The sequence below is a fragment of the Syngnathus typhle genome, linkage group LG21, assembly GCF_033458585.1.
Source record: "Syngnathus typhle isolate RoL2023-S1 ecotype Sweden linkage group LG21, RoL_Styp_1.0, whole genome shotgun sequence".
Taxonomy (NCBI): domain Eukaryota; kingdom Metazoa; phylum Chordata; class Actinopteri; order Syngnathiformes; family Syngnathidae; genus Syngnathus; species Syngnathus typhle.
Genome location: NC_083758.1, coordinates 4,418,056 through 4,433,899, shown reverse-complemented (window position 1 = coordinate 4,433,899; position 15,844 = coordinate 4,418,056). Strand labels below are relative to the sequence as shown.

Genomic DNA, 15,844 nt, shown 5'->3' with positions numbered 1-15,844 from the left:
TAATCCCACTCTTCAGTCATGCTTAGCAAAAGCTCCTCTTGCGTCATTTTCATCTGTTGTCCATTATGGAGCATCAGTGATAAATCGGTGTTGGAAAAAAAAAAAAATCTGGTGACTTTTATCTGGGTTTTGTGAGTGGAGCAGGGTGACCAAATGAAGTTTGGATTGGTTTATTGAAGGGAAGGGAGGGTGGATGAATAAAGACACAAGAGGGACAGACTCACAGACAGGAAACCAGAAGTCCACCCGGAACTGATTCTGACCGGGGGGGTAAACGGACGAGCAGGCCAGGAACTCTAGACGCGGAAAGCAACAGTAGACACTAACAGGAAGTAACACACGGGCAGGGTTTAAATACATGAGGGAGCAGGTGACACTCATTAAGTTAATTAAGGGGCGTGGCTAAGGGAAATTGCCGGCCGACCGTCCTCTGGCACGGATGATGGGGAAGTGTGTTTATAATCATAAAATGGGTTTATGTAACAAAATATGGGGGGCGTTAATAAAAAAATATATATGATGAACCACAGAACTCGACTTGTCTGTTTTATTGGGCAGGATTGTTGATTAATTTAAATATCTGTTGATTTAATGAGTGTCGGTACAAATAAATAAAAAGTTGCGTTGTAAAATGTTCTCATTAGTGTCACAGGGAAGCTGATTCTTTCTGATTTTGGGTGGTCCAATGTGTAGCCCATAATTAAAATATGAAAAATAGAAAAGTACAGATAAGAAAAAAAACTTTTTTTTGGTCATAAACGGGGCTAAATAGTCATTTAAAAGGCCCGCTTAGTCCTACACTAGATTGTAAATAAATTACTATATTCTGGCCCCTGCTGGACAATTCAGGAAACAAATGTATTTATTTATTATTTAGTAAGTTATATAAATATATGTATAGCCGAGGGGATGATATCCCGAGCAATTGCTTGGGAAACTGTTTCTTTATCATTGAAATAGTAAATTTGATACTTTTTAAGGCGTTGTTAAGGGCGTACCGCCTCGTTGCTATGACAACGAAAGTTCCCAGCACGCACTGAGTGAAAACTGTGATTAGATTTTGTTTTCCAAACATTTCCAGTGTTTTGACAGTTGCGTTTAAGGGTTATTTTTGTCTTGTGTGTTTTCGTACGGCTTGTTGAAGGTTAACAAGGTAGGTCAACTTTGTTCAACTTGCTTTAAAACACTTTACAACGACACTGCAAGCTTAGCTTGAGCTAATAATGCAAGTCGTCTGAAGTGAAGTCAGAACGGAAAAGTTTGGTTTGACGTTTCGCATGAATAATTGTAAACCTTTTCCTAATTAATTGAAGCACAGGGTTGAAAACTGAAAATAGAAACAAATCCACTGGACACAACAGTAGGACCATAAAAGAAACATTTAATACATAATTGTTAATGTGTGTATGTTAACATAATTATAATTGTTTGTGGCTGCATATTACTCCAGGAAGCGGATTTTTGGAGTTCAAATATCTATAAATTGATTTATATCCATAAACGCTATAATCTAATGTCCATTTTTGTCCAAGTTTACAGAAATGCAGAATAAAGTTGAGGAGGAGGACCCCCCTCTTGTCGCCATAGCAACTGATGCTTCCCTTTTAGAGACACCATCTGCTCGGTCTACTTTTCAACTTCTGGATCAGGTATGAATTTAAAACATGATATATATTATCAGCCTTTATTCACGTGTTTCGGTGCCGTTCATTTCTTTTATTTCAAAAAGTCACAACACACAGTATAGCCATTGAAATGGAAGTTTATTTATTTTTTTAAATATCAAAAGTGCATATCCTTTGGGATGACAATGACTATGAATGATAGAAAAGATATTGTACACATACGCAAAGCTTCACACACTCATTATATTACGAATGGCCACAACAATGTCTTCTTCATTCCTGAAATATTAACATCATCATTATTATCAGACCTTACTTTTTGTATGACTCCCGGACATATAAAGTCTATCAAATTTCACAAAATAAAAATAAATACTGTACACGTCCTTAATTCTGCATTCTGCTCATTCACAGTGTGTTAGAAGGGATACAATGCTGCAATACAGTGATCTGGCGTTAGGTGGCAGTATTGTACAAGTAGTGAGACTTTTCTTTTCTTTTTTTTTACTTTTTTCTGCACTCCAGTAATTATGATTTGAAAAATAATATGGTTATGTTTCTTCCTGCTGAGTCCTGCTTATTTCAACCATGTCAAGTACAATGCAAGGAATCATTAATTAAACAAATATGCTTTATATTGTATCAGATGATGGAACATGGGCAGAGTGAGTTTAATTAAAAAATCAACAATAGAGAGGCTATTACTTGTATAGTGCTGGCCGTCACCGCTTCGACCCTTTCAAAAAAATGAGACTTTTTCAGTTCTGGTATAACTCACTTGAATGGCTGTTGTTAATTATGAAAGCGTTTGGAGTGGAGAAAATGATAGCTCATTAGTTTTACTACCTCTGTGCATTGAGCCGAGTCTAAGCTGGTTTAATAGAAAGATGCAGCAGGACAGGAAGTGGATTATTGACAGAGAACCGGTGGAAAAAAATGGTAACACCCCGTTTAATATGATGGCCCCTGCAGGAGGCTAGCTTTTACACAGCTCGTGCGATATTTCTATTAGTCGGTCATTGTTCACAGTCCATTTTCCTTTATTGTCATTTTAATTCAACATTTAGAAGGCTATATACGCCACAGTGGAGAACTAAAAGATTTTATTTGGACTAGGGATGCACTGGTAGCAATTTTTTTTTCCAAACAGAATACAAATGCTAAATTACACTTGTGTACTTACGGTATTAATATCGGTGCGTCTCGTCTTTAGACTGTGGCCGACTGTTCTACGATCGTGATTGTTGTGTATCGTATTTTCTGGACTATAAATTGCACTTTAATTTACTCTTAAAATCGACAGTATGGAGTGAAATTCAATTTGAATAAGATTTCTTTCGATTTCTTGCGATGTAAAAATATCCAAAAAGTGGACCTGTTCATTGAGACTGCGCCTTATAGTCCGAAAAATACGGTAATGTATAACGTGAGTCTACAGTCTGTCCAACTTCTGTCTGTCCATATTTACTCCTATTCCTTCACCGGCTCCTCTTACGGAGCGTAATTCTTAGGCCGTATCATCATCTTGACCGTCTTGAAGGCCTGCCTGTAGTTGGTCGGGTAGTACTCCGTCGACATGTTATGCCAAGTCCCCCAGAAGATCCCGTTCCTGACCCCCTTGTACCTCTTGTGGTAGTACTTGCCGTTGAGGTTGGCCGACATGCAGGCGTCAAACCACCAGCCGGAGCTGTAGTAGGCGCCGCAATTTCCCGACGGGTACATGTCGTTATCTCGATCCGGGGTGGAGAAGAACTTTTGATCGTGGTTGAAGTGCTTGTTGAAGGTGATGGCGTTCCCGGCCGTCCCGCTGTAACGACACGTCGGCGTTTTATCACCGTGCGCTTTGATTTTTATCGACTTGATTTTACTCTACCTGTATCCACTGATGGACAGTCGGTATCGTAGGAAATCGTTGGCTACGTAGAACTGGTCATACTTGGCGTACTCCCGTACACCCTCGAAGTCCTCCAGCTCAATCCGTAGCGTCATGTCTTTAGCTTTTGTCAGAAGATGGATGTGGTCATTGCCTAGCCAGAACTCGCCTCTACGATAAAGGGCAAAAGAGATAACGATAAATTATGTCAAGTTGTTCACGAGAGGACACTCGTACTGAATTTACTTTACGACCGCAAAGGGGACAAGTTGCAAGGAGAGAGTCCGGTGACGGTAAACGAAGGACAAGACGGAACATAATTCTACCTGAGGTTCCCGAAGCCCTTCTTGTATTCATTCCAGGTCCGGTTGAAGCTGACAGAACCGTCGAGTCGCTGCTGGATAACCGTCCAGCCGCCTCCGAAAGACTCCATGTCACAATAGGCCTCAAAGGTTCCATTGCGGGGGTCGGGGGTGATACGATAGACCCCGTTCTTCCGTGTCTCCAGCACATTGTAGTCCGAACAGTCTCGAGGAGCTAAAATGACTACAAAAGTGTGTGGAGGGGGGGAGGTTATTTGCGAGGGGAATGTGACTGGATGATATTCAATCTTTCCTCTCAGTTTTTTTTTCCAGCCCTGCCAAGAGTACCGTAATAGAAATGGCCCCGGAGGCTACGGGAGGCTGAAGAAAGTAATTCAATTTTTAATCATAATGAAAGTTTTCAGCGCTGAATTAAATCCTAGGGCACTGTATTTCAACGCAAAACGGTTCGCCAACTCCCCCCCCCCCGCCTTGTAAAAATGTCCCATTGTGACGCCTAGCGTCTCAACCTGACCCAGAAGCAGAACCCCGACCAAAAAGAATGTCAAGGACCAAGGCGACATTTAGGGAGATAAAAACCATTGACCTGCACCCTAGGAAATCCAAATCTTTTCAAAACACATAATCCTGCCTCATTCCATTTTTGAACATTTGTTCCCCTGTGGTTGCTCTGCATGCTGGGCGAAAAGACTGCTCAGAAAAAATGTGGGAAAGTGTGTCACTGGATTAAAGTGGTTCTTCCCATGGGGCTTCCATCTTGCTGACTGGAGCAGACTGCATGTGGACTCTTTTTGATACATTTTCTGTAGATTAAGGAGGCGGAGCTGAGACATAATGGGGTATCCAGTCGTGTCTTTGCAAAGTGGAAGGAAAAATATGCACCCCCCCTACTATGGTACAGCCCGGTACCATTACTCCAAAAAGACACTTATCTTGCCTGAGTGAGGAAGACACATTGCGCAATGTGCCGGTCAAATTTTCCAGTTCAAGTTTTTTCGATCAAGGATTTAACTCGTTCACTACCATTGACGACTATTGACGTCGGTTTCGACTGGCAGCGAAGGAGTTAAAATGACATTCGCTGAATGACCCTCTCGCTATCCTTTTTTGTTTTACAAGACTCCCAGCACGCCGTTTAGATTCCTTAATGGCTTTCCGGCTCACTTGACAAGTCACGTGACTGACAGTCACTGCGTGAATTATCGTCGCATCCCGTTTTGACTGCGGTGAGATAAGTGACTAGCAACAAAATGCAACATGACAGCCGGCCGTCGTGTACGATCAGTCCTTCGTCCGGAATACAAATGTGTTTCCTCAATGATAGTCTTGACTTTCCGATGGACCTTTTTTTTTTTATAACCCAAGTAAAATTCAAGTACCTTGCTGGAACATGCATTGAATTCACCGTGCCAGTTCTCACTGTTTGAGTGAGTTAATGTTGTAATGTTGTAACGTGAACATTAATTCCTGTCACTTCACCTCAAGGCCCTTAATTCATCCCGGCGGGAGTGGAAAAAGGAAGATTACCGCTAGCCAAGGACTGGCAAAATAAGTTGGGGATAAATACATCCCCAGAAGTTGCCTTTTGCCTCGTACTGCATGACTGATGCTCTGAGATGACTTTTTAAAGCCCATTCAAAGTGCTGCGGCAGTGCGCTCGCTCGCTAAGTCCTCACGCACGTGATCCATTTAAAAATTTGTTGGTGCAATTCTCCTCTGAGCTTTACTGCTTCTGCACATTTTAAATAGCACATCCAAACATTTCCACGCTGCAGCCGCTTCTTAAGTAAATCGAGCCTTGCAGATTTTTTTTTTTTTTTCATCGCCCCCTCTAAGCACTTTTGACTTTTGTTTATCTCCGTGAATTCATTTAACATCTGGGACGAATCGTGAGAAACAAGTGGAATGGTGTGACACGTCGAAAAAAGATTCCGTCATTAGATTGTCGCTCGTCTCTAAGGCAACAGATGTTTCTTTTTTCTGCATTTGGATTCGCTTCAGACAGTCCAAGCACGACTCGTGTCAGAACCATTAGTCGCTTCTTCAGGCAAATATCGCAAGAAGGCAAAGATGAACGTCCCCCCCCCCCTCCCCCCAACTCACCAACCACCCGTGTCTAATGTCAGAAAAGCCGCCTACATTGCTCCTTGTGTTGTTGGCGAGAGATAATGAGAAGGAGTTGTTTCACGCAGGACTGAGCACACAAGAGCATGACCTCCAAAACGGGCGAGGCAAACAGGAAAGAAGGATTAGATGGTGAAAGAGGAAAAAAGAAATCTTAAGTCAAGAGGAAAAAAACAAAAAAAAACAAAGAGTTGAAATTGAATAAATGATGAAGGTCCGGGGGTAAACATTTCGGCATCAAAGTGGAGTTTTGAAGGAGAGAAAAAAAAAAAGGCAAGTTGAATGCTGGGATTCCCTTCACAACATAATCTTCTTAGAAATAAGCTCAAACATTCTCCCACACACAAAAAAAAAAAAAATCTGAATATAGCTTCACATTCTCTTTCACCCGTGTAAAAAGAAAAAAAAAATGGAGTGCTTTTTTTGCTAGCATGTTTGCTTTTCAAGTCCTTGTTTCTCCCTCTCCCCATTTTTGGAGTACTGATGGAATTTCAGGGCACTTAAGCGCCGCCGTCTTACATAAGAAGTCAATTGTACGGATGTCTTATGAGCACATCCTGAAACTATTCACTCCCCTTTTCAAGGTGACCACCAAGACTTTGTTTTTCGAGAGATTATTATTAGCTACTTATTTAATGTCATTTGGCAGGAATTCGGCCCGGGAGAACTGTACGAACTATTGAAGCCATTTTCAAAATGGACGCTTTGAGGATTGGTGATGTCACACTACAAGTCAAGAAAAAAAAAATGCTTACATTGTGGCGTGTTTTGTACGGCACACTGCGCCGTGCAGGTGGTGCTCAGTTTGTTGACCACCCCGGTGATGTTTTCCACTCGTCTGTCCACCATGGATTGCACGTTGTCCATGTTGAGGAGGTTGAGGCCTTCCATGCGACCTTGCAAGGTGGAGATTTGGTTCCTGGCGTTGCGAAGGCTCACTGACATCCTGTTCAGCTTCACCTGGATGAACGCGGTGATTCGAAAGCTTTAGTGACTCAGCTTGTGCGCTCGGTCGAGCGGCCGATTAGAATTTTCGAGATTGTGTGGTTGTTGGATGGCGGCCAAAAATGGATGTGTGGAGGTGAGAAGCTTAGTAGGCAAAGCAAAAATTTATCGTCATTCAGATTTAAGATGTCACGATTGAATATTTTTAGAATCGATTATTTCACCGATTAATTGAATAATCGGATCCAATTTGATTTGCGCAAAGCAAGAATTTACGGTCCTTCAGATTTAAGATGTCACTATTGGATATTTTGTAGAATCGATTATCTAATCGATTAATCGAATAATCGTATACCATTTTATTTGCGTTGGTGTATCTTTTTTTTTTTTCCGGATTGCTTTTTTTTTTCAGCAATTATTTTTATTTGGTATTGTTTAGTGATTAAAAAAACAAATGAAACAAAAGTTAAGCAGCATCAAACAAGAAGGATTGATGGCCATTGTTTTCCAAAGTAAAAGCAGATGTTTCCAAATCTTATTTGGATTAAACGCAGAAGATAAATCAATTTCCTTTCATGAATGACGAAAGAAATCTGAGAATGATTCATTTGATTCGAAAATATGAACAATCATTTGCTACGAACGGCTCTTAACGATCACTATGAAAAAATGACGATTCATTTGATAATCAATTTTTGTCGATTAAACGAATGATTTTGACCTCTCTAATTCAGATGCATATTTCCAACACTGTTTATAGAACATGGAATGTTCCCTCATGCTGTCATGATGCCAGATGAGAACTTCTTACCTAATCAACATTCCGCTCATTCCAATTGGCGGATTATATTTAGCAAGGGTTATTTCATTTGAGGATATCTCCATCAATAATTAAAATTATTTAAAGTAAAATATCCCTCTTACCTGCATCTCCTGCATATTGCTTGGACCAGGTGTGATTTTCCCAAAATGATGTCCCAGTCCACCTTCCACGTTACCTCCGGACACCATCCCATTGTCCCTTTCTTCTTGACTGGACCCGCTTTGAACGTCCTGTCTACTTGGGTCCACATCTTTTGTCTGTCCCTGGTCTGCCTGCTGGTGCCCGTAGATTACGCTCCCTCGAGCACCACTGCACTCCTGGCAGCTGCTCTTCAGCTTGTTCACCACCTCCTTGAGGTTCTGCAGCTCCTTCATGGTCTTCTCGAGTAATCTGAACTGCTTGGGGAGCTGGATGGTGAGAGGAGGCAGGGTCACCTGGTAGGGGCACTCCTCACCTTCTTCCGCCCCGGAACCCCCGCATTGGCCTGAAGGTCTCAGCTTGATGGCACAGGAGGTGTCAGAGTCTCCTCTCGAGTCCCACTTCTGGTGCGAACTACCGGGGAAGTCCACCACCGCATGGCAGGTGGCCGTGAGCAGGAGAACGGTCCAAACTAGGAGAGTCCTCATTTTTGTTGAGTCGCTAAAAAAAAGTGATCTGGAAAAAAAGTGAAGATCGGTGAGTCTGAGTGTGTGTGAGTGCAACCTGCAAGGATGAGAGAGTGCAGGGGAACTGGAGCTGCTTGCGATGCTGTGTCATTAATATGAGGACGAGCGAGCGAGGGAGGGAGGGAGGGAGGAGAGAGCAAGGGAGGGTTCCGACTTGAAGAGGATGGGAGGGGCAGCGCTATTACGTAATGGCGTTTGACATATTGGTAGCATTGCGAAAACTTGAGCCGTGCCGCAACATCTTGTGTTTTTTTTTTTTTTTTTTTTTAAAAAGAGCAAATTGTATGTCCTTGGGCTGCGGTGACACCCCGCCTCACTCGGAAGTCAGCCCGTCTCCCCAAGGATGAAAACAACTCGACTTACTTCAGGGCGATGCATTTTTTTTTTTCAACTGACTTGACCCTTTTTGTGAGGGAGCATAAAATAGGCTGTCATTATCGAACATTTTTTGAATCGATTAATCGAATAATCGGTTTCAAAGTCAATTACTGACATTAGAAAAATCCTAAGGCAAAGAAATAGCTCTAAAAAAATTAACGTGATTATAAAAATCGGTTGCTGATTATTTCGATAATCCATTCCTTGCCGATTAATCGATTCATTCCGGCAGCTCTACTTCAGTACTAACAAGCTTTTTCAAACCTCTGGGACTGGCTGGCTACTTGAGATTCAGCAAATTAATTTGGGTGTAGCATTCATTAGAGACTTACAAATGAGTGTTATTGCTTTTCTGTCCTGTATTAATTTTTAATGTTATTTCCCCTCCCTTTTCACATGGGAACGAGGGAAAGCATAAAAAGAAATTTGTACTAATGTTCTTTTGGTGTTTTGTACAAGAAGGTGATGTCAGTGTCGACCAGCGGCTGCCCGCAGTTGCTGGATGGAAATTAAAACGCAAAGTTAAGTGGATCCCGCGGACTTGCTTTTGTGGATGTCATTAAGACTTCTGTGGATGTCCTCGATTCATTTGCGCTGCTTAAGGATTCTCTGTGTGCTTGGAGGAACTTCCAGTTTTTTTTTAACATTGCGTCAGATGTTAATTAATTTTTTTTTTTTTTTACTTACATTAAAGTTTCATCTTACGTCCATTTGTTGCCTGCTGTTATTGTTTACAAGGATGCTAACAGAATATTTTTCCCTCTATAACGTAGACAGAAGAAGTCGACGGGAAATATTAGAACCGAAGGTCCCTTACCTTTTCGTCGGTATTCAGTCGGCCTCAGAGCTCAATTTCAAATCAAAAAGTCAATATCGGATGATGACAGGAAGGATTGCGAGAGAGACGACGATTCCCTCCACAGTGATGAGCATTATTATTATTATTTTTTATCCTTGTGGTTGCAATACACAATGTTTTCACCGACCAGACTATTATTATTATTATTATTATTTTTAATTTTACCTGCACAATTGTTTCACCGACCAAACTATTTATTTATTTATTTATTTATTTATTTATTTGTTTGTTTGTTTGTTTATTTATTTGTTTATTTGTTTATTTTTATTTGTTCATTGTTATTGTTCATGTCATTATTCTATTGTCTTTTTATTTTTTTATTTTTATTTTTTACCTGCACAATCGAATGAGATCAATACAGAAAATTTCAGTCGTGCTCTGTTTTGATTCAGACTGTCACACAAACATTTATCATAACTCCATCATACAGATTTAGCTGTAAAATTTGTATTTTTCTTTTTAAGCGCGTTCCTGCCTGCTTTATTCAATTATTTCCATGTGCATGTCCAAATGCTGTCTTCGGGCATAAATCGAATTGAGCAATCGTCTCACTTCAAAGATGGCCGGCCACATGTTACACCTTACGCACCCCTATAAAAATCTTCCAATTCTCTTTAACGGTCTCATCACCGGAAAAGGGGCGAGGCCTGACCTCAAAAACGCTCTAGGGCTGTTTCGGATAAAGCGAGCATCCGAAATGCCCGCCGCGTCATCTGTGACGGTCGAAATTACAACGCCGGGTGACTCATCGCATCTAAATCCGTTCAATTGTTCTCATTCCTTCGGGCTGAGCTGTACCATAATAAAATTTGATCCCGGAGTCTGTGATCAATTTCATGACTAAACAATAAACATGCAGGCATGTATGACCCACTTACAAGATGAAAGATTGTGACTTTTTTTTTTTTTTAAATGAATCGTAAACATCATTAACTATATTTAAAAGTCGATACGGTTGTTCTTGGAGAACATTCAAGGTTACCCACCTCATTATGCCCTCATCCCGACCCGCCTGGCTCCGAAGATAAGAGCCCAGCACCTGTCCGCCTTTTCCATCATTGTGACACGCTAAAGTACCACGCCACGGGGGGAAATTTACCCACAGCAACTCTTTCAACGAGCAGATAATCAGACCACCATGTTTTTTTTCCCCTGCATACCTTTTTAAGATGGAAAATTTCCACTATTTTTTTTATCTTTGGAATTAGAGATTAGCTTTTCAGTGAGGTCAGTGATGCTTCGATCGGTGCCGATAAAGGTTTTATTTCCGATTAACGGGAAGAATCACTACGGCTTTTTTTTCAACGTGTCCATTTTATTGACTTTTTTTATTGCCTTTCAGATGCTATCACAAGGCAAAATGAGTCAAAGCAAAGTGGACAAGTTGAAATCGATCTACGGGGAACTCAGTGAAGAAATCAAGAGGTATGCTGGGTAGTTTTTAGTGGAAACAAAAGTGTTTTTTTTTGTTGTTGATACACGGGAGCCAAAGTAAAGCTCAAGTTGAGACGAAAGGGTGGAGACGCTAGAACTGTGCGCCAAAACTAATGCGGCCATTTTGGATCTGAATGTTGTTGAATTCCAAAATAAAGAGCAAAGTAGAAATCAGCACTTTTAACCTATTGATTGCTGATGAATGTCAAACTCTTTGTCGTAAAAACTGTTCAAATAGTTGAAAAAGATAAATTTGCTCGCTATGTTTAAAAAAGACAATTTGTAATTTTAGTAAAGACACATAGTCATTACGAAATTTATCGCCGCGGGCCACGTAAAATGATGCGGCGGGCCGTATCTGGTCCTCGTGTTTGACACTAATAATATTTTGCAGCTCACTGAATATTTCCCTCCAACAGTGCCCAGGATTCCGAGGGCCGACTTTTGGAAGAGGTCAAGAGGCTTCGCGCCGAGCTGAGGCGGCTTCAAGTTGACGCGGAGAGAAACGAAGGCTTCTCGGAGGAGCCCACGAGTGAGACAGGCAAGCTAAGGCAGGAGCTCCTACGGGCATTCGCCGAGCTGAAAGCGGCCGAGGATCGAGACTACGTGACGCAGCAGAAGCTGAAGTGGTGAGAACCCGATAAGCGACTTTTTCGTTTTAGAACGGGGAGGGGGAGGGGGTGGAGTAAAACAACAAAGTGTTTTTTTATCTCAACAACTGTTGAGCCAGTCGCCAGCGGAATTTGATGTTTCCTCCCCGGGATGTGTTTACATGTCCGAGTGCTCTACGCAGGTTAAAGTCTTGACGTCAGTGCCGGAGTTATTTCTGTTCTGCCCCATCTCTGGCGAGCCATTTTTCCTCACTTGTGCCACAGGCTTCGTTTTTTTCCTTCCTCTAAATCCCTCAACGCCGCTATCGGTGCGTCCAAAAGGGTCGGATGCACCCAGAGAAATGGAAAAGAACACTTCAGTGCCCCCCCCCCCCCCTTCCCCCCTCCGGAGGTCAGCGGGAGGTCACTGGAACATTACTAGGCAACGTGATAACATGCGCCGGCGCTTCCCGAACATTCAGTCCAATGACCCCTCGGTTTAAAACAAAAAAAAACCCCAATAACTCAAATCTACTTCATGCATCCCTTGTCACATTTTTTTGTTTAATATTCCGTTCACCTTACTTTCCCTTTGGTGCAGGCTCCGGGAAGAGAAGCGATGTCTGTTGAAGGAGAGCAACATCGCGTCGAAACTCGACGTAAGTTTACGGACGAATTGTTGAAGATTCCCGAGTTGATAAATAATCAGTCGCTGTTACAGATTCCGCAGGAACTCGAAAGCACCACGGTGACCTTGCAAGACAAATATGAAAAATTAAAAAAAGAAGTGGCCCAGAGACAGATGGAGATCAGGTAAAAAAAAAATAAAAATCATCTGTTTGACATGATTTGTGCATGGAATTTCTCAAACAGAAATCTCAAGGAAGACATGGAGACCTACCAAACCCAAACACTCAAAGAAGAGAAGGATCTGGAAGAAGTGAAAAAAATCATACAAATAAAAGAGGTGTGTGTCTCGGATTCCATCTCGCCGTCAATAAAATAACAAATCTACTTTCTGCCTCTCTTGTGTGTTTGTGTGCTGCAAGGCGGAGAAAACTCGACTCCTCGCCGCACCTGAGCAGATTTTAAAGGAGATCGGAGAGAAACGTACCAAGAGGGAGTGAGTCCCTTAGACACGTTTAACAATCTGTGTCCAATAAGTGGAGGAAATGTTCCAAATGCTCGGGGTATAAACTCCAAATGAGCTGCTTAGACGCCTTCGGTTGAGTCAGCACGAGAAAACAGAAATGGCTCAATTGGCCACCTGATGTTTTTCCTCTCCTTCTGTCAATGCACTCAAATCACTAAATTACAATCTGCATTAGATTGAATTGGGTTTAAAAAAAAAACATAATGTTGCATCTTTGCCTAATAAATCTTCATTGCGCTTTTAAATCAAGAGCTAAAAGCTGTTTGTTGCCACTTTGTGAACCTGAAGGTGTCAAGATGTAATGAGTGTGAAACCAAATTGGCCCTTTAGAGCTGCAGTAAAGACTTTGGGAGCGATGGACGCCCAGTTGGCCCAAATTAAACTGCAAATGAAAGAAGTGGAGGAACAAAATGACCTCCTCAGGGTACAAAAGAAGGAGCTGGCTAAGGAGATGGAAGGTCTTCAGGCACGAGTGGAGGCTACACAGAGGAAATGTAGTGACATGCAGAAGGAACATGAGGTCATCAGGGAGGAGGAAGCTGAGCTGATCGGACGCAGGTACATCCTTTAATTTATACTTAAATATCAATCAGGGTTCAAATGGATGGAATCTGAAAAGACGTCTAAATCCGTCTTTGGGAGTGAATGTAATTTGTAAAATGATACTGAATTTTTTTTTTTGTGCGTTTGTTTTTTGTTTTTTATTACCAGCGGGATCCTGGAAATGAAGTTGCAAAGTATTACGTGTGAGCACAAGCTGCTTTGCGAGACTCGGTCTGTGCAGCTCAAAGAGAAAAAAAGGTGAACATACCACAAAAAAAAAAAAAATGCTTGCATGTACCGTAATTTTCGGACTATAAGTCGCACCAGCCATAAAATGCCCAAAAAAGTGAAAAAAAACCCATATATATGTATATAAATCGCTCCTGAGTATAAGTCGCCCCCCCACCCAAACTATGAAAAAAAACGCGATTTATAGTCCGAAAATTACGGTAATCCGATTTAACAACACGCGGTATGGAAAATTTGCCGATTTCCCGATTATAATAATAATAATAATAATAATAATAATAATAATAATAATAATAATAATACATTTTATTTAGAAGCGCCTTTCAAGTCACTCAAGGAGTTAAAATAATTTAAAACAAATTAAAACAATAGCATTCAATAAAAAAATGTAAAAACATGTTAAGATACAACAACAGTATAGCAACTAGAGATGAAATTTCAGCTTTTACACGCTAATGTACGCTAACAATTGATTTGATGATGGTGGTGATGAATATTTCAAAGCTGTGTGTCTCCTCAGGCAGATGCAAGACCTCAAGAGGATGGAGCGAACGCTGGCCACGGCCACTGAGCGGCTCAAACACACGCAATCTACCTGCGTTGACATGCAAGCACAGGTGAGTTATTGCGTAACGTATTTAAATGAGTAAAAAGGCCTTTTGCGATAATTCTGCTATCGCTTTTACGACCACAGTTAACACTGCAGGTGTTTGGGAACGTTTTTTGACTCGCTGTTCCTGTTATCAGGAACATTCATATCCATCAGGAACGTATTTTTTATTATTTTTTTCCAAATCTGTCAGCTTCCTGTAATTTAGCCGCTGTGAACAGTTTGCGAAGCGAAAGAAAGACGAGAAGGGGAATCAAGGGAATTGGTGTCAGCACATCTCATGCATACATAAAAGGAAAGATGGATGACACACGGGGGATTTCACATATTTAGAAAATGTCGCAAACAGTGTTTCAGCAAATCAATACTTTTTACAGCCAACTTAGGTAGGATGTGTTTTTTCTTACATCCTTTTTTATATTCAAATCCTAATGTTTGTGAGGGCTGTCACCATCGAATATATTTAAATCTCGATTAGTTGTCGATTAATTGAATAATTTTGACATCGCTAAAATTCTAGCAATTGAAATGCTATAATAATAATAATAATATATAATAACAAAATAAGAACATTTGAAAAATAATTAAAATATAATAATATATAAATATATCCCGATTAGTTGTCGATTAATCGATTAATTTTGACATAGCTAAAATTCTAGCAATTGAAATGCTATAATAATAATATATAAGAAAAAACGAGAACAATTTTTAAAAAAATTAAAATATGATATATAAATATACCCCGATTAGTTGTCGATTCATCAATTAATTTTGACATCGCTAAAATTCTACCAATTGAAATGCTATGATAATAATATATAATAAAATGACAAATATAATAATAAAATCCTAGCAATTTGGAATACGCCTATTGAACTTCTCCACTAAGTCTTCACATTGATTTGTGTTTCCAGTTGGAGGCTCTTCGGAAAAGAGGGCCTAATGTCACGCAGAGGACGACGCTTCAGAAGGAAGTGGATGCTCTCAAAGTGAGGGTTGCAAAACAGGTGAGGATGCACGCGCTACATGTGGGCGGGCACCATGACGCAGACAAAGGTAGTGTTGTTTTGTCGTTTTTTTCTTAAACGCCCCCATATTTAACAAATAACAACGCTATCCAAAAAGTCTTGTTTTTCAGCTGAGAACAATGCAAAGTATTCTACCCCACCTGCTCCCTTGCTAGCTATCAAGAGCCGACAAGACGAGCCAGAAGCAGCAGCAGTCTGGGATCATTCAGGCGCTGCTGAGAGAATCGGACAGCCTGAGAGAAGAACTGCATCACCTCCGATGTTTGACATACATCAAAGCTGAAGAGAGGGGCCAGAAGCACCGTGAGATGCTCCGAGCTCAGGTGCTACTCGCGCACACATGTAATCGCTTGCAATACGTTCCATGTGGTTGAAGCAGACACAAAGATTTTATTGACTGAAATGTTTTGTGTCTCGGGCTGAAACGATCAATCGGAAAACGTGTGGGATTTGATTACAAAAATAAAATGGATAGAAGATTCTATCTTGAGGCTTCACAGCGATCATTATTATTCGATTCATTTCATTTTGATTTAGTTTTAATTAGTTTTTAAAAGCAAAGTACTTCATTTTCCTTTATATTATATTTGTTTTCCTATTTCTTTTAATTTTTTAATAT

At 40.8% G+C, this 15,844-nt stretch overlaps 2 protein-coding genes across 2 annotated transcripts in view; one reads left to right on the top strand and one right to left on the bottom strand.

Moving 5' to 3' along the window:
• Window positions 1-1,009: 1,009 nt before the first annotated feature.
• Window positions 1,010-15,844, top strand: part of ccdc146 (coiled-coil domain containing 146) — a 23,911-nt gene continuing 9,076 nt past the window's right edge. The window contains exons 1-13 of the mRNA XM_061269350.1: window positions 1,010-1,153; window positions 1,533-1,649; window positions 10,958-11,040; window positions 11,469-11,678; window positions 12,241-12,298; window positions 12,361-12,452; window positions 12,513-12,606; window positions 12,689-12,762; window positions 13,123-13,350; window positions 13,504-13,593; window positions 14,105-14,201; window positions 15,112-15,204; window positions 15,381-15,548. Coding sequence (XP_061125334.1) covers window positions 1,542-1,649; window positions 10,958-11,040; window positions 11,469-11,678; window positions 12,241-12,298; window positions 12,361-12,452; window positions 12,513-12,606; window positions 12,689-12,762; window positions 13,123-13,350; window positions 13,504-13,593; window positions 14,105-14,201; window positions 15,112-15,204; window positions 15,381-15,548 — 1,395 coding nt within the window. The 5' untranslated portion in view covers window positions 1,010-1,153; window positions 1,533-1,541. The remainder of the gene's footprint in view (window positions 1,154-1,532; window positions 1,650-10,957; window positions 11,041-11,468; window positions 11,679-12,240; window positions 12,299-12,360; window positions 12,453-12,512; window positions 12,607-12,688; window positions 12,763-13,122; window positions 13,351-13,503; window positions 13,594-14,104; window positions 14,202-15,111; window positions 15,205-15,380; window positions 15,549-15,844) is intronic.
• Window positions 1,745-8,459, bottom strand: fgl2a (fibrinogen-like 2a). The gene is made up of 5 exons (XM_061269353.1): window positions 7,815-8,459; window positions 6,701-6,905; window positions 3,825-4,044; window positions 3,499-3,669; window positions 1,745-3,432 (listed from the first exon to the last, which is right to left on the bottom strand). The coding sequence occupies exons 1-5, from the start codon at window positions 8,337-8,339 to the stop codon at window positions 3,117-3,119; spliced, it is 1,437 nt and encodes a 478-aa protein (XP_061125337.1). The 5' UTR covers window positions 8,340-8,459; the 3' UTR covers window positions 1,745-3,116.